Genomic DNA, 18,496 nt, shown 5'->3' with positions numbered 1-18,496 from the left:
AGAAAATGATGCAGCAGAGGGGAAAAAGCTGTTTCCTGTTCCATGCTGTAGGAAATGATAGGTGTGAATTCAAGTGAGAGGGGGAGCAATACATATATATATGTATGTGTAGACGTGTGTGCACTCATCTATATGACTTTTGTTGTTTTTCAAAGAAAAAAAATGTAAAAAAAAACAACAATGTGGAAATTTCTTAAGGAGTGCCATCCTTTCTTTCTGTTCTACCTTTTCCATTTTCATAAATCTCCATTTTTCTTCCACCCCAGAGGAGTCACCCATGTTGATGTTTCATTGTAGCTTCAGATCGCAGACTAATGTTTTTCCATGACAGCCACCCTTGTCAGTGTTTCCCTCCTGTCAAATTTTTTTACCCTGTACTCACACGCCTCTCAAACCTGCACTTTAACCCTATGGATGTCCTGTTGAGCGGGCTTGGATGAGGAGTCTGAGGTGGGTTGATATCCTGACACATGCACAGGGGCTATTTCTGGAGAGGTTGGGCGTTGTATGGGTGAAGGGAGAGTGGGTTTCAAGAGGAGAGAGATGGTGATTCACACCTGCACCATCTCAGAGAGGCTGGTGAGAATTGTGTTTACTGCAGGTGCCTGAGGGGGGGGGGGGGGGGCAGATGCATATCCAGACATCACACAGGTGTGTAATCTCACAGGACTTCCAGTACAAACTCATCAGACAATCTGTGGAGGTGAACACACACACACACACACACACACACACACACACGTCAACCACAAGACTGCTCTGAGTACGTGTGAGACAAGTGACTTCCCATGTGAAACACATCCTGTCAGAATGAAGCGTAGCGCAGGTGTGTGATTGACTCAGAGGAACTCATTGGTCATACTGGTGCAGCCAGGGACAGAGGACTGGCTTTGTTTCCATGGCAACAGCCTCCTAAACCTCCATGAGGGGTGGGGTCCAGCAAGACAGCAACAGTTTTGAAAGCCAATAGCCGAAGCTGCATGCAGGGAAAATATGGTTTTTGAGAGAGAACAGAAGTGTGTGCGTGTCATGTTCCGGCAAAATGTCAACTTGTCACACAGCTTTGTTTTTAGTTTTGCGACAAGGTGGTTTCGGAATATCCACTTGGTTTTTAGGAAGATTGTTTAGCTTGAAGACACAAAAGCCTCACAAAGGGCAGCCTCTACAAATATGGCCTTTAATATATTGAATGACGCACAAAAGTTAAGGTAATATTATTTAAATCCCTATAGACTTCAAAGCATATGAGTACTGTGGGTCCACCTTTCATTTGAAGCAGCATGTGCTTAAACAGAGATGGCCTTGCTTGACGGTAGTGGAGTCAACACGATCATCAGGACGCATTCAACAATGAGCTGCCAGCCACAGCCGAGTCAGGATGAGAAGAGCATGGAGCTATTCAGAGAACTGAGTTCATGAATTTGACTTTTGATGAGAGATTGTTAATTACAATGCAATGCGGTGAGATGGCACAGGGACTGAAAATGTATTGCACGCAGATGAAAGGCACCGTTTTAGCACAAGCATTAGAAAATGTGGGCTATGTGTTCATGAGTCAGTTCTGCTCCATGTAATACAGTTTGAACTATGTATGTATAGTATTCATCCTTTCAAATAAATAACTAAGACGTTAGATTTTTATATTCCTGACACACTTCACTACAATAAAATAATATGTTATACCATCAAGAAACTCTGTTCATGTTCTTGCGGGCTCCACTGATGCGAAACAGCGGAAGTAAGAAATAGTTAGGATTCATTGCTTAATAACAAACTGTTTGAAACACCAAATTGTTTTTTTTTTGTTTTTTTTAATCTGGGGGTCACATGAATAAAAGAAAATCCTCTCACAGGCCCTGACATTTTGGGAACCTCTGACTGTTCAGTGAAAAGGTCAGTCCCTGACAGGCAGACCATGCTGCCACTCTGCACATCTTCACTGACAAGTTTAAATGGTTATAATTTGAGTTATAATGACCTTCATGGTGAGGATTAAAGTTTCCCAGTCCTAGTACAGAAGCTGGGGTTTGTGAACAGCCTGGCTGCCCAACAGGTTTTAATAAACCAATAATCGCAGGAGAAGCACTGGCGGGTGGGTCTCTGACACAAAGTTATTTCAGTGAGTGAGCATGCACAACACCAGGGCCCTGAAACCAGCTGCATATAGTTCAGTCAGTAATGTTATTAGTCACACCTGGGTTACACAAGTCAAACTCTGAGCCATAAGAAATGCAAGACCATGCTGCTGGTCCTACGCTGGAATATTTCACTGTATAAACCTCAAACTTTAGCCTTTTATTCCATTACAATTTAACATAAATATTTCACTTTTGACTCCGTTACATTCGTCTGATGACAATAACACATGATCACCTCATAAAGAATGATAATTGTTTTACATAGTTCAAATTAGTTCAAGTTGTATCAGTGACAACAATGACATGCCTACTGAATATAAATATTACTACTATGTTAATTAATCATTATTCTCTAATAATAATTTTAGCATTCTGAATAACATACTTTAAGTTAATGTTGTCAAATTTGTTGTACTTCCAAACTTTAACTTATAATGAAGTATTTTTACAGTGTGGTATTTCCAATTGATTAGAAATATTCCTGCTTGTTATTACATGAGCTTCATTTTAATGTTGAACTGGTTGAGGTAGAACTAAGTTTAAATACTTGATAAACTGTTGAGTGGTGTAATCTATAAAAATACACTGTGTGTAAACGCTGTTTGTCACCGTCTGATAAGGTTTGCTGAGTAAAAGTGCAACTCTTTCAAATACAAAGCCATCAGAAACATATTTCAAAGCAGAAGTGACATGTAAATATTCAAGTAAATTAAAAACAAATGTACTTGATTATTCAAAACCACTGTATGGGCTGTCTCAGTCACAAGTGTAAACACTGTCTGACTGATTGTGTCCCTGTAAAGTACAGTGAACAGACATTAGGCTGCTGTTTGAGAGCGCCCTCTATCGGTGACACAATGGAGCTGCTGTGAAGATATTTCATTCTGGATCCATAACTCACACTCTGGTCTGTCTGCAGCCCTGTCAACACAACCTACAACGACAACAGTGGTAGATATATGCCTTACTTCATTAAAAGTGGTAATACAACAATATAAAAATACTCCATAATACTCCATAAAAGTAATGCATTTAAAAGCTTACTTAAGTAAAAGTACAAATGTTGGTATTATCAGGAAAACAAAGTATGAAAAATAGAAGTAATCAGAATGAACAGTGTAGTGTTAAATGTTATATGTATGTGCTATTAAAGGATCATTGTTAATGAAGCAGTAATGTGTAAGTAGTGTTTTACTGTTACACTGAACAAATTGCAGGCAATTTTATCTGCACACCCACAAAAAAAGTGCATAACACTTTAATCTTTGGTCAGATGGACTAGGACACTTAGCAATGTTACCTCACAGCAAGAAGGTTCCTGGTTTAAAACCCAGCAGGGACCTTTCTGTGTGGAGTTTTCACGTTCTCCCTGTGCTTGTGTGGGTTTTCTCCAGGTACTCTGGTTTCCTCCCACAGTCCAAAAACATGTATGTCAGGTTGATTGGTGACTCTAAATTGCCCATAGGAGTGAGTGTGAGTGTGTGAGGTTGTTTGTCTCTATGTGGCCCTGTGATGGACTGGTGACCTGTCCAGGGTGTACCCCTGCCTTTCACCCAAAGAGAGCTGGGATAGGCTCCAGCAGATCCCTGTGACCCTGGTTAGGAATAAGTGGGTATAGATAATGGATGGACGAACTAGGACAGATTTAAATTAACAACAATCAGTGAAAATCTACTTCTGATGAAAATAAATCCTTAGTTTTTTGTCTTCTAAAAAAGTTTAAAAAGAAAATGCCAGTGAAATCAGAATATCTCAACCTGTTTTTCATCCAAATCAACCAAAATACATTTCCTTAATAATTATACTGCTACAGTCTGCTTTAAGTTGGAACTTAAAGTCCAGTCTTAGAAGTCTATAATTTAAATAATCGCAAATTTAATAACTGCTGTAACAACTGAATTTCCCCTTGGGGATTAATAAAGTACTTCTTCTTCTTATTATTATTCTTCAATGCACCAACACATATTTGTTGGTCATTTTTTAACAACATGGACTCTGCTGGACTGTCTTTATAAACTTTAGGACAAAGTAGTAAAGAACAGTTATATCTCAATTAACTACAACAAGAAAGACTCACATACATGCATTAACAATAATATTCTAGTAATACAGGTTATATATAACACTATGAGAGGACATTTTACTTTTCTACTTTTACTAAAGTAAGATTTTGCATGCAGGACTTCTAGTCTACTGCAGGGGAGGATTTCTTTCTTTTTTTCTTGTCTTTTGATATATTTACTTTCTTCCTCCACTGTTGAAATATAAGCAGTTTGTATAATGCATGAATATCAGAGGAGGCAGCCGGACTCGTTCAGGGTGTGTGTCTGCAGGTTGCAGCCTGTACGTGACGGTGTTGGAAATCTCCAGTGCAGAGAAGATCTTGGATCTGGCGTTCACAGATGCGAGTGTTTCCTTCCCTTAATCAGACTCACCGGTTCGTGTCAGGTCACGTCTCGGTCCTGTTACACCCATCGCTGCTTTGTTAAATTCTCCCCCTTCTCCTCCTCCAAAAAAGACCCTTTTGTCGTAAATCTCCGCAAGACCCCACAATCAAAACAAATCGACCACGCGTGCTTTTCCCGCAGCAATGACGTCACGTGCCCCCGCCCCCTTCCTCCCCCCAGCAAGTAAACAGAAAACATTGAGGAAACGCAGCCGTCGTGCGTGACTTCGATGCGGGGAGACGTGCCACGACGGACGAGAGCGGGCGTTCACTTTGCGGTTCCCGTGTGTTTCTGAGCGGACCCGTGCGGGCTGGGGCCAGCTGGAGCGATGAAGGGAGAGGCGGAAGTGAAGTCACTTGACAGACCGTCCATGTTATTATTGTTATTTTGGTAGCCCTGTGATGAGACGGGCTGGGGACACGTCGCTCTCCCAAACAACGAGCTTTGACGTTACCGCAGGCTGCCCCGCACCGACGCCACCCTCAGCCCCACCACACTGACCCCGGACACAGGAGCCTCGCTGGTTCTGGGGGGGGGGGGTCGGGTGTGGAGGGTGTGAGGACCCAGCTCCAGCTCGGCTCCTACACTCCGACAAGACCAAAAATAAAACGGCGACAAAAACAATAACGGCGTCGGTGAAACGACTCGACTGGTGCGGTGCGTAGCAGGGACGTGCCGCCGCAGACATGAACGGTATCACCAAGGGCCGGTTCGAGGTATGACAGAGGAGGGAGTGGACCACCACTGGCTGGACTGTTTCTAGTAGACGTGGGAGTCGTGGGCTTGTATAAACAAATACGTATATGTGTGTGTCTGTGTGTGTGCTCCTAATTTCACATGCAGTTGGGAGCTGAGGCGTTTTGTTGGTCAAGGGTAATCCGAAATCCTGTTATTGTCCTGCCGCACCAGTAGACAGCGACAACATGGGGCTGAGGACTGCGGGACAGGAGGGCTGTGGCTGAGGACTGTCAATATATCAGGGCCCTGGCTGGCTGGCACTGTCGCCTGAGGTTACAGGCTTTCAGGAGGGGGCTGCAGATGGAGAGTCAGTGTTGTAAATACAAGCAGTGTAACAGCAACACTGCAAGACCTGTGACACCTCCTGTGAAAAACCTGTGAATGACAGGTGCCCCTGGAGGTTTAGGTGGGTTAGGGACTTAATGGCAAACCCGAGATGGCCTGTGAAGTATTTTCAAGTAAAAGTACACTTTTAATACAAGCACAATGACCCGTCAAGTGTGTATGTTACAGCTGGATTAATCCTGTTGGGACTTTACTGTGTATGCAGTATGTTGTAAAGGGAGGGACTAATTTCCAGTGCATTGTCTTGTAAATATACATTTGTGGTGGAAAGTACTACCAAATTGTACTTGCAGTATTTGAGTAAGTATAATTAGTTACTTTGCCCCTCTGAACCACTGCATACAGTTTGACAAATTACTTTGAAATAGATGATAATTGAAGTACACAAACCTACATTTGATAGAAAATGCCTGTGGTGTGATGATTACTATGCTATGCTGTGTCAGCTCTTTCTTCATAATTGTCTCTGAGCCTCAAATCAGCTCTAACTGGTTACGACTCCCATAAGCTGTTTGCGTTTGCGTTTATCAGAGACGGCGTTTGTACGTTCTTGAGATTCTTTAGTGTTTGACATGGTGGCACTTGACCTCCGTCAGGTGTTCAGCTGCTTGTTGGTAGCGTGAACGTCTTTGTCTACATGTGAGTGAACAGAAGGTGGAAGCGGTGCTGATGTGTGCCGCCCTCGAGCTGTAAGCTTCTTAGACCCAAACCAGTGAACTATGGAGAACAAGAGAGAGGCACTGAGGAGCAGGGGGGTAATAGAGTCGCTACCTGACAGCCTCCCACCTGAGATGATGTTTTATGATGAACAATTGTGAACAAGGCTCTTGTAGTTGTTGTATCACGGGGCGGGGATCACCATATGACCCAGATCTGATTTCTTCATGGTTGCATTACTGTGGCAAATAAACTCTAGTACTGTGCCAGATTTGCCACCCAGTTGTACAGTGTCTAGGAACTAGTGTATGACTGCAGAGAGGAACTCCCTGCTTGGGAATGCGGCTCTGCTGACACAGGGAACGAGGGCACCAGAATGCTGAGGTGATCATTTCAATGAAGCACATGTACCAGGGATGGCTTTGATACCTGCTGTCATGACGCCATAACTACAGCTGAGATTATATATCAAATACTGTGATCATGACATTGATTCTGGAAACTTTTTCTATGGTGTCTGGATGACTTTCTTTCCACTGACACACAAAAAAATTTAGATGAAATAGGCATTTGTCAACAATTAAAATAGTTTAAGAATGTACTTTCAACATCTTATATAAATAATAATAAAATGATTTTCAGCTGATTGTTTTAGCTAACGTAGTAAGAAATGTCCTTCATAAGTTCAGCTACCTCAACTTGACATTGGTGCTTGCCAAATATATTAATAATTAGCTGATCGATCAAGCCACAAAAATTGTATTTGGCAACCAATTCAATAATCAACTAAGTCTTAGAGTTTGCTGTTTGTTCTTTTCTTATTCTGTAATAAACTGCATATCTTCAGGTTTCAAAAAGTGCCAGGCTTCTTCTGACCTTAGAGAGAGGTTGTAGGTAGGTATTGTGCAGGTCTTGTCTGTTGACATGTCAACTTGTCTTTCTAATATCTTCAGTTTACTTTGTGTTTACTCAATTTACACAGTGCTAAAAATAACTGACTATTCTAAAGCGACTGTATAGCGCTTTTGTTGAACCTTTATCAGGCTTCCCATAGAGCAGGGAAGGGCAGCCCGTATTCCTTGAAGGCCACTGCCCTGCCTGTTTTCAGTTGACGTTGTCTTCCCCCACTCCTCCTTCATCTGAGATGGTATCTTCCAGCTTCTGATTGACTGAATACATCTGATGCAGATAATCAGCAGTGGGTAGGACAGGGATAGTTGGAGAACAAGCAGGGGCAGTGTTACTGTGTTATTCAATGCAGGGGCATGTGAAAACAAATAGTGGAAAAGGTTTTAACTATATTCTGATGCTATTACTGGATAAAGTTAATAATTTCAGATCCGAGCTTCAAACCACTTTGCTGGCTGTATTATTACCTAAACAGATGTTAAAATTCAAACCATTGTAGTAAATGTTTGGCTTGACCGTGACTGAACCAAGTCCCTTTCTTCTGTGTTCTTGACCCCACTTCCTCTCAAATGGCCTTTACTTCCTCCCCCTCCCTCCCCCTACTCCTCTGCTTTCGCTCTCTTACTTTATTTATGACGTTTGCACTTTTTTTTTCCACCAGTCTCTTGGTGTAGTAACATTTCTTTGTTTGTCTCTTACTTCCCTCTGCTCCATTCTTCCTCCCTGTTTCTCCCATTTTCCCTCTTTGCTGCTTTCGAGGAGCTGGTGTATGTCAAGGCATTACCTGGAGCCAAGGACTCAACCTTTGCTCCTCCTGTGCCTTTCCTCTTTCCATCTTTGGGTTTTCCACATTTCTGTGTTTGTGTTTGCCCGTGGAACAGCAGGGAGTCCCCCTCATTAGACGCAGTTTCTGAGTCTTTGAGGATACAAGTGTGTCACTGGTAGGATGTGCGTCTGCAGAGGCCCGGTGAATGTGGGTGTTTGCTGTAATTTAAATTCATGGCACCTTATCGAGAATGTTCTGCCTCTTCTTCACACTGAGAGGTCTGACTTGAATCACCTGTGAGCATTTCTGTGTGTCTGTGTCTGTGTGTGTGTGTGTGTGTGTGTGTGTGTGTGTGTGTGTGTGTGTGTGTACGTGCGCGCGCATGTGTCCATGTGTCCATCCTACTCAGCAGATGGCCAGACATCCAGCGAGTAGACTAATTGAGATAAGCATGCCAACAAGCTGACCAGGCTAACAGAATTATAAGCCTGTAAGGGGGAGACATGGAAAGCCAAATGTAGCTCTGGCTTGTTTATTAGCATACCCCTTAAGGAGGTAATGACTTATTTGTCCTTGTAACTCTAAAGACAGTGCATGGGGTGAATTTTATTATGCACATTTTGAGTTGGCAAAATAAAAATATCCCCAAGTTTGGTTTAGCTTTTAGCTGTAGTCTTCTCGCAATAATGATGACAATGCTCATCGGTTCCTGTTTTGATTTGTGTCACTGTCACTCTTTCTGTGTTGTATTTCACAACCACCTTAAACCCATGCACATGTACACACAGTCACTCAGTGTTGTTTATCTTGTGTCTGGGCAGGTGTTCTCAAACAGTGAGGAAGCCCCCATTAACAAGAAGCTTCCCAAAGAGCTTCTTCTCAGGTAAGATTTATAATACTCCCTTCTTTATGCACACACACTTACACAAAAACACACAAAATACAACACACCGTACTCTGGGACAAGGACTTAGGTCAGGGTTACTCATTAGCAGAAGCAGCCTTGAACAGTGTGTAGGAATATGTGTGTGTATGTTTGTTTTGTTTTTTTGTTTGTACTAGTTATTTATGTGTGTGTGTGTTGGTGCTGTATGTGTCTTTGCACTGTATGATGTATGCTGACCACTACTCTAAAATGAGGTTACGTTAATTGTGTGACCTACAGACCGACATTATGTTCCAGAGCAGCTGAGCGTGACACATAAATCTGACATTACACATGCACTCACCCGTGGGCATCCTCACACACTGGTTTTTAAAGGGAATTTGTGTGTCTGTGTGTATATATATATATATATATATATGTGTGTGTGCTTGCATGTTAGAAGGAGATCGGCTGATTATTTCCACAATTTTAAACAACATGTGTGAAACACTTCTGGGCATATGCAAACTGTACATCTGTCTATGTGTGCTATAAAAAGCTCGTCTTAGCTGAGGGGAATTCCGTAGTGCTGCAGTCCTCTGCTGCTCCAGCTGTGCTCCACAGAGACAATCAGTATGCCCATTACTACCAGTACATTTTCACTGATGGACAGAAAAACCTCTTCTCACTAGCTACAACACACGACCCGCTGTCACATTACATATTGAGATATTTACACAACATAAGCTGTAAGGAACAGTATGCAATGGTGGTAAAATCTTGTTTTTAAACCATGGAAAGTAGATTGATTGCAGTTTTTTTTTTTTTTTTTTTTTTTTTTTTATATTTAGGATTTTTTATGCCCTGTCTCCATGATGCACAGTGAGGGGCATGTAAACAATGCTGATATACATCTATGTGTAGACATATTGAATACAGTAAGTCTCATTGTAAACCTAATTTACACATTTTTTTTCCTAATCTGACCTTAATTAGGAGTGTAGAGAAAATCAGCTGTCCACAACCTTGGGATTTGGAGTTCTTTAAAGGATCAGGCAATAAAGCTCTCAGGTTGTCAAATTAATGGGATGGGAAACAAGAAAAATATTGTTCTGCTACTCATGTTTAGATTGTTTTTCTAAAAATTGTCAGACCTTTGCTCTTATCTGTACACACATTGAATAGTTTTACCCCTTCACGCTTTTTTTCAAATGACAAAATAGCGAAAAGTGAATAGTGAAAAGTTACTATTATACTCCTATACTGTAAGTTACTATACCTACTGTATAGCATTCATTTTAACGGGTCACAGTCAAAGGTTTTGTGTCTACTGGAGTAGGGCACCTATATGACATGTTGGTAAGTATGTTGACATAGAAATATCAGCCAAACAACCTGTTGATGGGATTAATTGGCGTCGTTATTAGCAGTACTGTTAAACGCAGTACTGTGAGCGTGGCCGAGTACCCATCCTGTTTTCGTGCTCTTCTGCCTTTGAACTGGTGCATTGTAAACAGCTGTTATCTAGATCAGTGCAGCATTGGTATAAACTGTGAAAACCGTGCTGTGATATACAGGAACCTTGTCTGACAGACAAGCCTCGGAGGGAGCTCAGACTGGTTCAGGGTCTTCTTACCCAGAAGCGCTGAGTCAGCACCCTCCCCACCACCACCCTCAAACCATGTCTGACTGGAGTTACTATGGCAACCAGTCCCAGATTTATGGTGAAGGCATGACACTGTCTTATCTCACCATGCTTGAAGGTCCAGGTGTACATTTTGTCAATAGTGCTATGCTCTAGTAAAATCCTATTATGTAGCATATCAGAGAAAAAGGCATACCAGAGCAATCAAAGGCAACTGATATATTTTCTTTTCCATGTGTGTTCAGTAGGCATTGGCTCTTTCTTGTGTGTGTTTAATGTGAAAAACATATGGCACCCACGATGTACCTCTGAATTTGGCTCTGTTATGTTACCTCCTCCTCTTTTTGTTGTCTTTTTGTTTTCACTCCCACTCAGGTAAAAGTCAATTTCAGTAATATAACTGTATCTGTATTCAGCAATCTCATCATATTGAACGTCAGAGCTCTTCTCAGCTATTATGCTTCTATGTTTCTGTGCAAATGTCAAATAGTTTCACATTACTCAAGAAATCAGATTGACTGATTGCTTCCCTGTGGGCGTAATTTTAAAATATGTGGTTGGTAAAATGTTCAGAATGTGTTTGATTAAAACAGTTGGTCAACAGTCAGCATCATCACCATTAACCATTGCATTTAAAACAAAGATCGATGAGCACCGGTTCATTGCCCAGTCTCTCTGGTGTTCAACAGTCACTCCACGCTGATGTGTGACAGCGCACGTGTGGCCGCTTCGTGCATATGTGTGTGTGTGTGTCTTTATGTTGCTTTGGGCTCCAGTATAGATGATACAGACATGTCCCGACATGCCCCGGCATCAACATCAAACACACACAGCCTTTGTCTGTGTCTATATGAAGGAAACAATGGCCTGCTCCTGTTTCTGGGGTTAAAAGGACATTCAGAACCCAGCTGCACTCAAAGCTCTGGCACCATGACAGTTCTCCGAGCACCTCAAATTTTCTATAAAGTGTCCCTTTAACTGGGAACTCAGAGAAAGTGTATGGATTTGGTTCCACATCTCCTGTATGTACAGTATGTTTGTCTGTTCCAGTCCTCCTGTGGCCTTGCATGTCTGAGTGCCAGAGATTACTCATTGGCAGATTAATGGATTGAGCTGACCCAGTAGCCTGCTGCATGCAGCCCTTTGTGGCTGACCAGCTCAAACACTGCCTGTCTGTGGGGATCTCCTGCCACCAACCAAACACAGGAGATTGCTCTGTTTACTACAGTCTTAACAAATCAGTATATTCACTAAAACAAAAGGAAAGACATTCAAATGTTAAGTTTCATTCAAAACTAGCCTCTTTATCTGAGATCAGTTCTCTGTAACAAACTCTTTCTGTCTCTCGTTCTAGAATATTCTCCTATCTAGATGTGGTTACACTCTGCAGGTGTGCCCAAGTATCCAAGGTAAGCACTTTCCTCTCTACACCTCCAAACCATTTAACACACCTATTGTTTTAAAAGAATGGGTTGATGTAATTCTAAACTCTGCTGCACTTATTTAAAAAAAACAGTTTGCCATTACCGGTTTCTCAAGAAACGTCTCAAATAGTGTGCCACCTGCTGGTTATGTGTAAGTGGACCACTGTTTTGAAATAGTGCAGCTGAAAGCCATTTATGAATGAGCTATCTGTGAATAAAAACAAGGGTTTGGCATGTGGATTGCTAATATGGATTTGTGGTGGCTGCTTCTCTTCCTACAGCTCTAATGTATTCCTATAAGGAAAATTAACAAAACACAATATCTTTGATTTTTTTTTTTTCTGCATCTGTACAACACTCTTAATTTAGGCTTGTCTATCTTGTCTGATGAGCTGCCTACTTGTTCAGCCATTGTTGGTCTTCCAGTTGAACATTATAATTTCCTAGAACCCAGTGATTTTCAGTTTATAATACTATAAAGCAGAGAAAAGCAGCTGCTCCTCACATTCAGGTGTACATGAACCCATAGCTGCAAAGTAGATTTTGACCCACCGTGTTCATTCATTTCTCCCACATATCATGATAACAATCATGTTCCCCCACCTCTGTCTGACCCACTTGTCTGTCTCTGTCCATGGCCAACCTGTCTGTCTCCCTCTCAGGCGTGGAATGTCCTGGCCCTAGATGGCAGCAACTGGCAAAAGATCGACTTGTTCAACTTCCAGACAGACATAGAGGTGAGGGTTGCGTTTATAAGAGGAAAAAGGGAAAAGAACGATGTCGATGTCAAACGGATGATATTTATGTGTGTGCCTGTCTGTATGTGCTCCATGTGTGTTTTTGAGTAGTGTTATCCAGCCCAAGGCTTAGTGCTGGGTCAGTAGGCTTTGGTGCCAACAGTGACGTCACAGCTGATCCTCTGTCCTGTGGCCCAAGTCATGTTACTCTCTCTCTCTGTCCCTGTGTCTCTCAGGGGAGGGTGGTGGAGAACATTTCAAAGCGTTGTGGAGGCTTCCTGAGGCAGCTGAGCCTCAGGGGCTGCCTGAGCGTTGGAGATGCCTCCATGAAGTGAGATACTCATTGTTTCCCCAACGTATACTGTTATAATAGTGGATGTGATTCTGCTTTGCTTTTTTTTAAGTCATACTATTGTTGGTTTGAGGGTTTAAGGAGCTTGCACATCTTTAGTCTCTGGAAACTGTGCTAGAAATCGTTTTTGATTTCATTTAAGCTGTTTATACAAATAGAAAAAAATTCAAAGAATGGTGGTGGTGTAGCTTTGCTTTTACAAGAAACTGTTGAATCCCTTGGTTTTTACTTCAAGATGTCTTCTACCTCTGTAACCAAAGGATTTAAAGCTGTACACATTGTTTTTTTAGAGTTAAGCTTTCGTTTATAGCAACATGTAAAAATAGAAACGTGCAGTAGTTGTACAACCACGTCCCAAGGGGCTGTAGATGACTCTGTTAATTGGCTCCTAAGCAACTCCCAGCATCTGACTTCTTATTTATTCAATGAAGCAGCTCTGAGTAATTCCCCTTCTCCCTCCTCACTGTTCCCAGGACATTTGCTCAGAACTGCAGAAACATCGAAATGTTGAACCTGAATGGATGCACCAAGATCACAGACAGTACCTGCCTCAGCCTCAGCAAATTTTGCTCCAAACTCAAACACTTAGATCTCACGTCCTGTGTGTCTATCAGCAACCACTCCCTCAAAGCTCTCAGGTAGCACCCAAACACTGAATAATCAAATCCTAACATAATAACATCCCTGTCAGCAGTAAAATGGAAAACAAAACCCTCAGCTACGGTGGAGATACGGTGCAGTCACACATAACCTGACATACATACTCCCTGTCTCTCTTATACACAAGCACACAATCTCTCAACGTTGTGTAAATTGTTGTGTTGAATAATGAAATACTACTAAAGTAAACTAGCTCACATGTCCTTGTGAATTGTGTGGGTGTCCATGTTCAGTGATGGCTGCAGAATGCTGGAGATGCTGAACCTGTCATGGTGTGACCAGATCACACGTGATGGCATTGAGGCTCTGGCCAGAGGCTGCACCGGTTTACGAGCGCTGTTCCTCAGAGGCTGCACACAGGTACTGTACTGTACACACAAACACATGCGTGGGAGGAGAAGATTTCTTTATTCTTTATTTTAGGGGACACATTATATTTTTTTTCACTGAAGGTTGTAAAACATTTTGACTCTTGTGGGGTGCTTTCATTCCTTTTTAAAATACGTCTACGCATTATATATATATTGAAGATTAAACACATAATTTGACAGTTTGCATTTAGTCCAAGTAACATAAAATGTCTCTGGCACACTATATTTTTAATTGCATGTGCATTTTACCTATATTTTAATCTAATTTGCTGTTTTTGTTGATGTAGAGGTTTGTGTTGAGCTGGCATTTTATTTTTCTGATGCCTCTGTAGAGCCAGCATTTTCTGCACACTGTTCAATTGTGCTAAGTTGTTTTCTTGAAAAAAGCATGAAACACCCATGAATCATCCTTTGGACATCCTCACTATTGGGTTAACTAAATGGAAACACGGGGAACATGGTGGAATTGATCAAATGTTTCTGTTTATTGGCAAACATTTTAAGTTTTAACAGTCATTCAGTCACAAGCCACTGTTAACTGGCACACACACACACAGTTACATACATAAATTATTGATCTGTGTTTTGATCGACAATACCGTGTGTGTGTGTTTTGTTTTTTTTTTTATTATTATTTAAAACCAGCTGGACGATGGAGCATTGAAGCACCTTCAGAAACACTGCCCAGAACTCACCACCATCAATATGCAGTCTTGCACAGTAAGATAAACATTTGATTATGGGATGGGAGGAGGGATGCATGAGGCATGTGTCTGTGTCTGTTTGACTCTGTGTTTTGTAATTTGTTTTGTGTCTCTGTTGCCTCCAGCAAATAACAGATGAAGGTCTGGTCAGTCTGTGCAGAGGATGCCACAAACTGCAGATCCTCTGTGTCTCTGGCTGCAGTAACATCACTGACGCTTCCCTTACTGCACTTGGACTCAACTGTCCCCGACTCAAGTGAGAAACACACGTTATACGCAAAGATATCTTCGATAAGCCCCCTGGTTCAGCTGGCTGATTTTTTTATTTTTGTTGCAAATATTATTAAATACACAAAGAACCACAATAATCCCACACTGTTTCCAGCTGCACACAACTTTAAGTGGTCCTCACATTTTTGTATATGTCTTTGTGTTTTTAGGATCCTTGAAGCTGCACGATGCTCCCATGTTACAGATGCAGGGTTCACTGTGCTGGCCAGGGTATGTTCACATGTGTTTGTTGCCTGTTGTTAGATTAATCATCAGTTACACCTTGATTTGAATTAAATGAAATGCTTTGATCACAAAAGCTACAACCTGCTGTTTATCTTCACAGAACTGTCATGAGCTTGAAAAAATGGACTTAGAAGAATGTATTTTGGTAAGAAAATTTGGGGTTTTCTTATTTATTCCCTGTATATGTGTGCACATTACATCTATAAAGCTTGTCCTGTCCTGTCCTCAGGTGACAGACAACACCCTGGTACAGCTGTCTATCCACTGCCCTCGTCTGCAAGCGCTGGTAAACTTTTAGATCTGCAGTTCTGAGTTTGTGGCAGGTTCTGGCTCACCCAGTTTATATGGATGTTTAATGAATCTGTCTGTGTCCCGGACAGTCCCTGTCCCACTGCGAGCTGATCACAGATGATGGCATCAGAGCTTTAAGCAGCAGTGCCTGTGGCCAAGAGCGCCTCACTGTGGTGGAGCTGGACAACTGCCCCCTTATCACTGATGTTACCCTTGAGCACCTGAAGAGTTGCCATCGCCTGGAACGCATCGAGCTCTACGACTGTCAACAGGTCACCAGGGCTGGCATCAAACGCATTCGGGTCAGTGGATATCATGGGGGAATAAATGCTGTTTTGGATAAAGTATGCTCTTATGGTTAATTGGTTATAAGGATTTTTTTATTCTCTTCTCTGTTATACCTTAACAGTGATTATCATAGGGATGACATTTCAAAAGTACACCTTTTTCAACAGGCACCATGTATGTATGCAGACTGTGTATGTGACGTCCATGGGTTAAGTTTGGCTGTAAACATTTGATGACATCTCCCTTTCTCTTCTTGTCTCCCTGTTTCCTATCCACCTCTCCATGCTAAACTGAAATAAAGGCAGAAATGCCTAAACAGTCGTTAGAAAAGAAAATGACTAAATTTTTCTTTAAGAAGAAATAGGACATTTAACCAAACACAGGTGAAAATCCAGAACATTCTGTATATTAACTTTTTTCCTTTTCCTTTTTGTCTTAGTCTTAGATGTCTTTTAGCATTATAAGCTTGTAGTAACACACTTCTTCCCTACACAGGCCCACCTTCCAGAGATCAAAGTCCATGCCTACTTTGCCCCAGTGACACCCCCTCCCTCTGTGCATGGAGGTGGCCAGCGTCTGTGCCGTTGCTGCATTATCCTCTGACAGTGGAGGGCCAGGGGGGGCCACCTCTGTCTACAGGTCCTGCTGCTCTGATATGGACTGAAATGGAATTGGGGGAAGGACTGGGGTAGGTGTAGAGGAGAGGAGGGGCTGGACCCACTCACTGCTCCTGATCATTGATCAATAAATCGACTGATCACCACCAATCCCTGATCAGTTGAACCCGCCCCTCCTCTTTTCTCTTGCTCACCAATCAGCTTTGCAGCAGCCCCAGATGTTGGTGGGAACGGGGTCAGAGGAAAAAAACATGGATGGATGAACTCTTTCTCTTTCTCTCTCTGTCTCATTCTCTGTCTTTCACTTTAAAGACAAAAACAGGTTCTCCACTCCATCCTAGACCTAACACCCCTGACTCCCCACCTGTGGGTGCTGAGGACTGGATCCGTCTGGAAAGCCTGAACAGTGGAGGTACAAAACATCATGTTAAAAAAAGAGGATATTGTCATCTTGGACAACAGCTCTCTGTGGAGTATCATCTCAACCAATCACATAACACCTCTACGTGACCATCCTGTGATTCATTCTGCTTTGACCAATAAACATGAAGCACTGAGGAAGAAGGGAGCTGGTTTGTTGGAAATGCAGATCTTTTGGGTATAAACCGTGAATCTTTGGCACAGCCAGCTCGACTCTGCTGTGGAAGAGTTGAGACTAACAGGAAGTACACAATGGGACATGTGACTATTTGTGTAGAAACATCTGTTGAGATTTTGATTCTGTTTGTACAGAAAATGTTTTGCAATTGGGGAAAAAAAGAATTACATCTACAGTATAGTAACTCACTCAAAATTGGGGAAAGCCAACAATTTTTTTTTTAGTGCTTAATGTAATTGTCCATGCTTGTCTATCTAGAGAGGGAGATATGTCTGTCTTTATTTTTGAAATGGACAAGAAGAAACTGGACCTATGGCTTAGACCCTCAGCGTCTCCTGTGTTTCACGTGGTTATGTTGGCTTATAGGCCCTGATCCAATCCTGTCAGTAGCCCTGTGCACTAGCTCCTACTTGACTACTTAAGCATTTGTTTACATCCTGGATTAGGTGAGCACCACAGACAAACTTGTTTACAACAGTAGGTTACCAGTCTCCCTACTATTCAGAGAAAGTTTAGTAAGACTGCACAACCGTGATATACCCACTGTTTTTACCTGAACTGTGAAGTCCATTAACCAAATTTATTGCTGTGTGTATTTGGGTATCAATCAGGGCTAACATTGGTGCAACTTTGCTTCAAAATTAAATAGAAATTCGTTAAAAGGTGAGAATATATGTATGGGGATGTGAGCAAAGGCACCTCAACGTTTTGACAATCACATGAATTTCTATAAGTTAATTTAGCATAGCTTTGTGCAATTGGCAGTTTGCTGGTGATGTAGCATATGAGTTTCCTATTACATATACTCCACTTGCTTGATCCCCCAAGCAGTACATAAGAAATTATTTAGAAATAGCATTTGACTGGTTGTCTGATTTATGAGAAAAAAATTATTTAATTGATCAACAGAATCCTACTAAATATATGTGACAAAATAAATGGGGTATTCAGTAATTGGAAAGCCACAGAGCCAACAGCTTATTTCACTCTATACAAACACTACTTCAGATCAACAGATCTCAGTGTTATCTGCCTTACTATGCAGAATACATGCATGGGTCATGAAATACCACCACTAAAAGCACTGAAAATACAACATAACAGCAGTAAGAAGCAGACGTATTGCGCTAAAGAAGAGACTGGCAAGTGCTGTGTAGTGTCAAGTGCTCAAAGACTGGCGAGATTGGCAGGACTGTGAATAGGACTGAAACAAGGAGTGCAGACAGGTGAAGAATGACCCAAATGTACACAAGATACATAGCTGACTTGACTGGCTGTGATACTAATGTCCTCTCTTTGACAGCTGATTTAACAGTAAAAAATAAATGAAAAATAAACAAATGAATAAATAAAAGTGTCTAATAGCAAATGTACGGCGTTAAATTTTGTCTCCCAGTGTCTTTAAGTTTATTACTTCACAGCAAACTG

General features: G+C 41.8%; 1 protein-coding gene across 1 annotated transcript; it reads left to right on the top strand.

Annotated features, from left to right (window-relative positions):
* Window positions 1-4,787: 4,787 nt before the first annotated feature.
* Window positions 4,788-18,432, top strand: fbxl2 (F-box and leucine-rich repeat protein 2). Its single transcript, XM_026299973.2, has 14 exons — window positions 4,788-5,301; window positions 8,822-8,883; window positions 11,865-11,919; window positions 12,597-12,671; window positions 12,908-13,002; window positions 13,497-13,661; window positions 13,917-14,043; window positions 14,700-14,774; window positions 14,884-15,014; window positions 15,199-15,259; window positions 15,375-15,419; window positions 15,504-15,560; window positions 15,655-15,867; window positions 16,349-18,432. The coding sequence occupies exons 1-14, from the start codon at window positions 5,272-5,274 to the stop codon at window positions 16,454-16,456; spliced, it is 1,299 nt and encodes a 432-aa protein (XP_026155758.1). The 5' UTR covers window positions 4,788-5,271; the 3' UTR covers window positions 16,457-18,432.
* Window positions 18,433-18,496: the final 64 nt, after the last annotated feature.

The sequence above is a fragment of the Mastacembelus armatus genome, chromosome 11 (genome assembly GCF_900324485.2).
Source record: "Mastacembelus armatus chromosome 11, fMasArm1.2, whole genome shotgun sequence".
Taxonomy (NCBI): Eukaryota; Metazoa; Chordata; class Actinopteri; order Synbranchiformes; family Mastacembelidae; genus Mastacembelus; species Mastacembelus armatus.
Note: the sequence above shows the minus strand (reverse complement) of the source record. Positions and strands in the feature narration are given on the sequence as shown.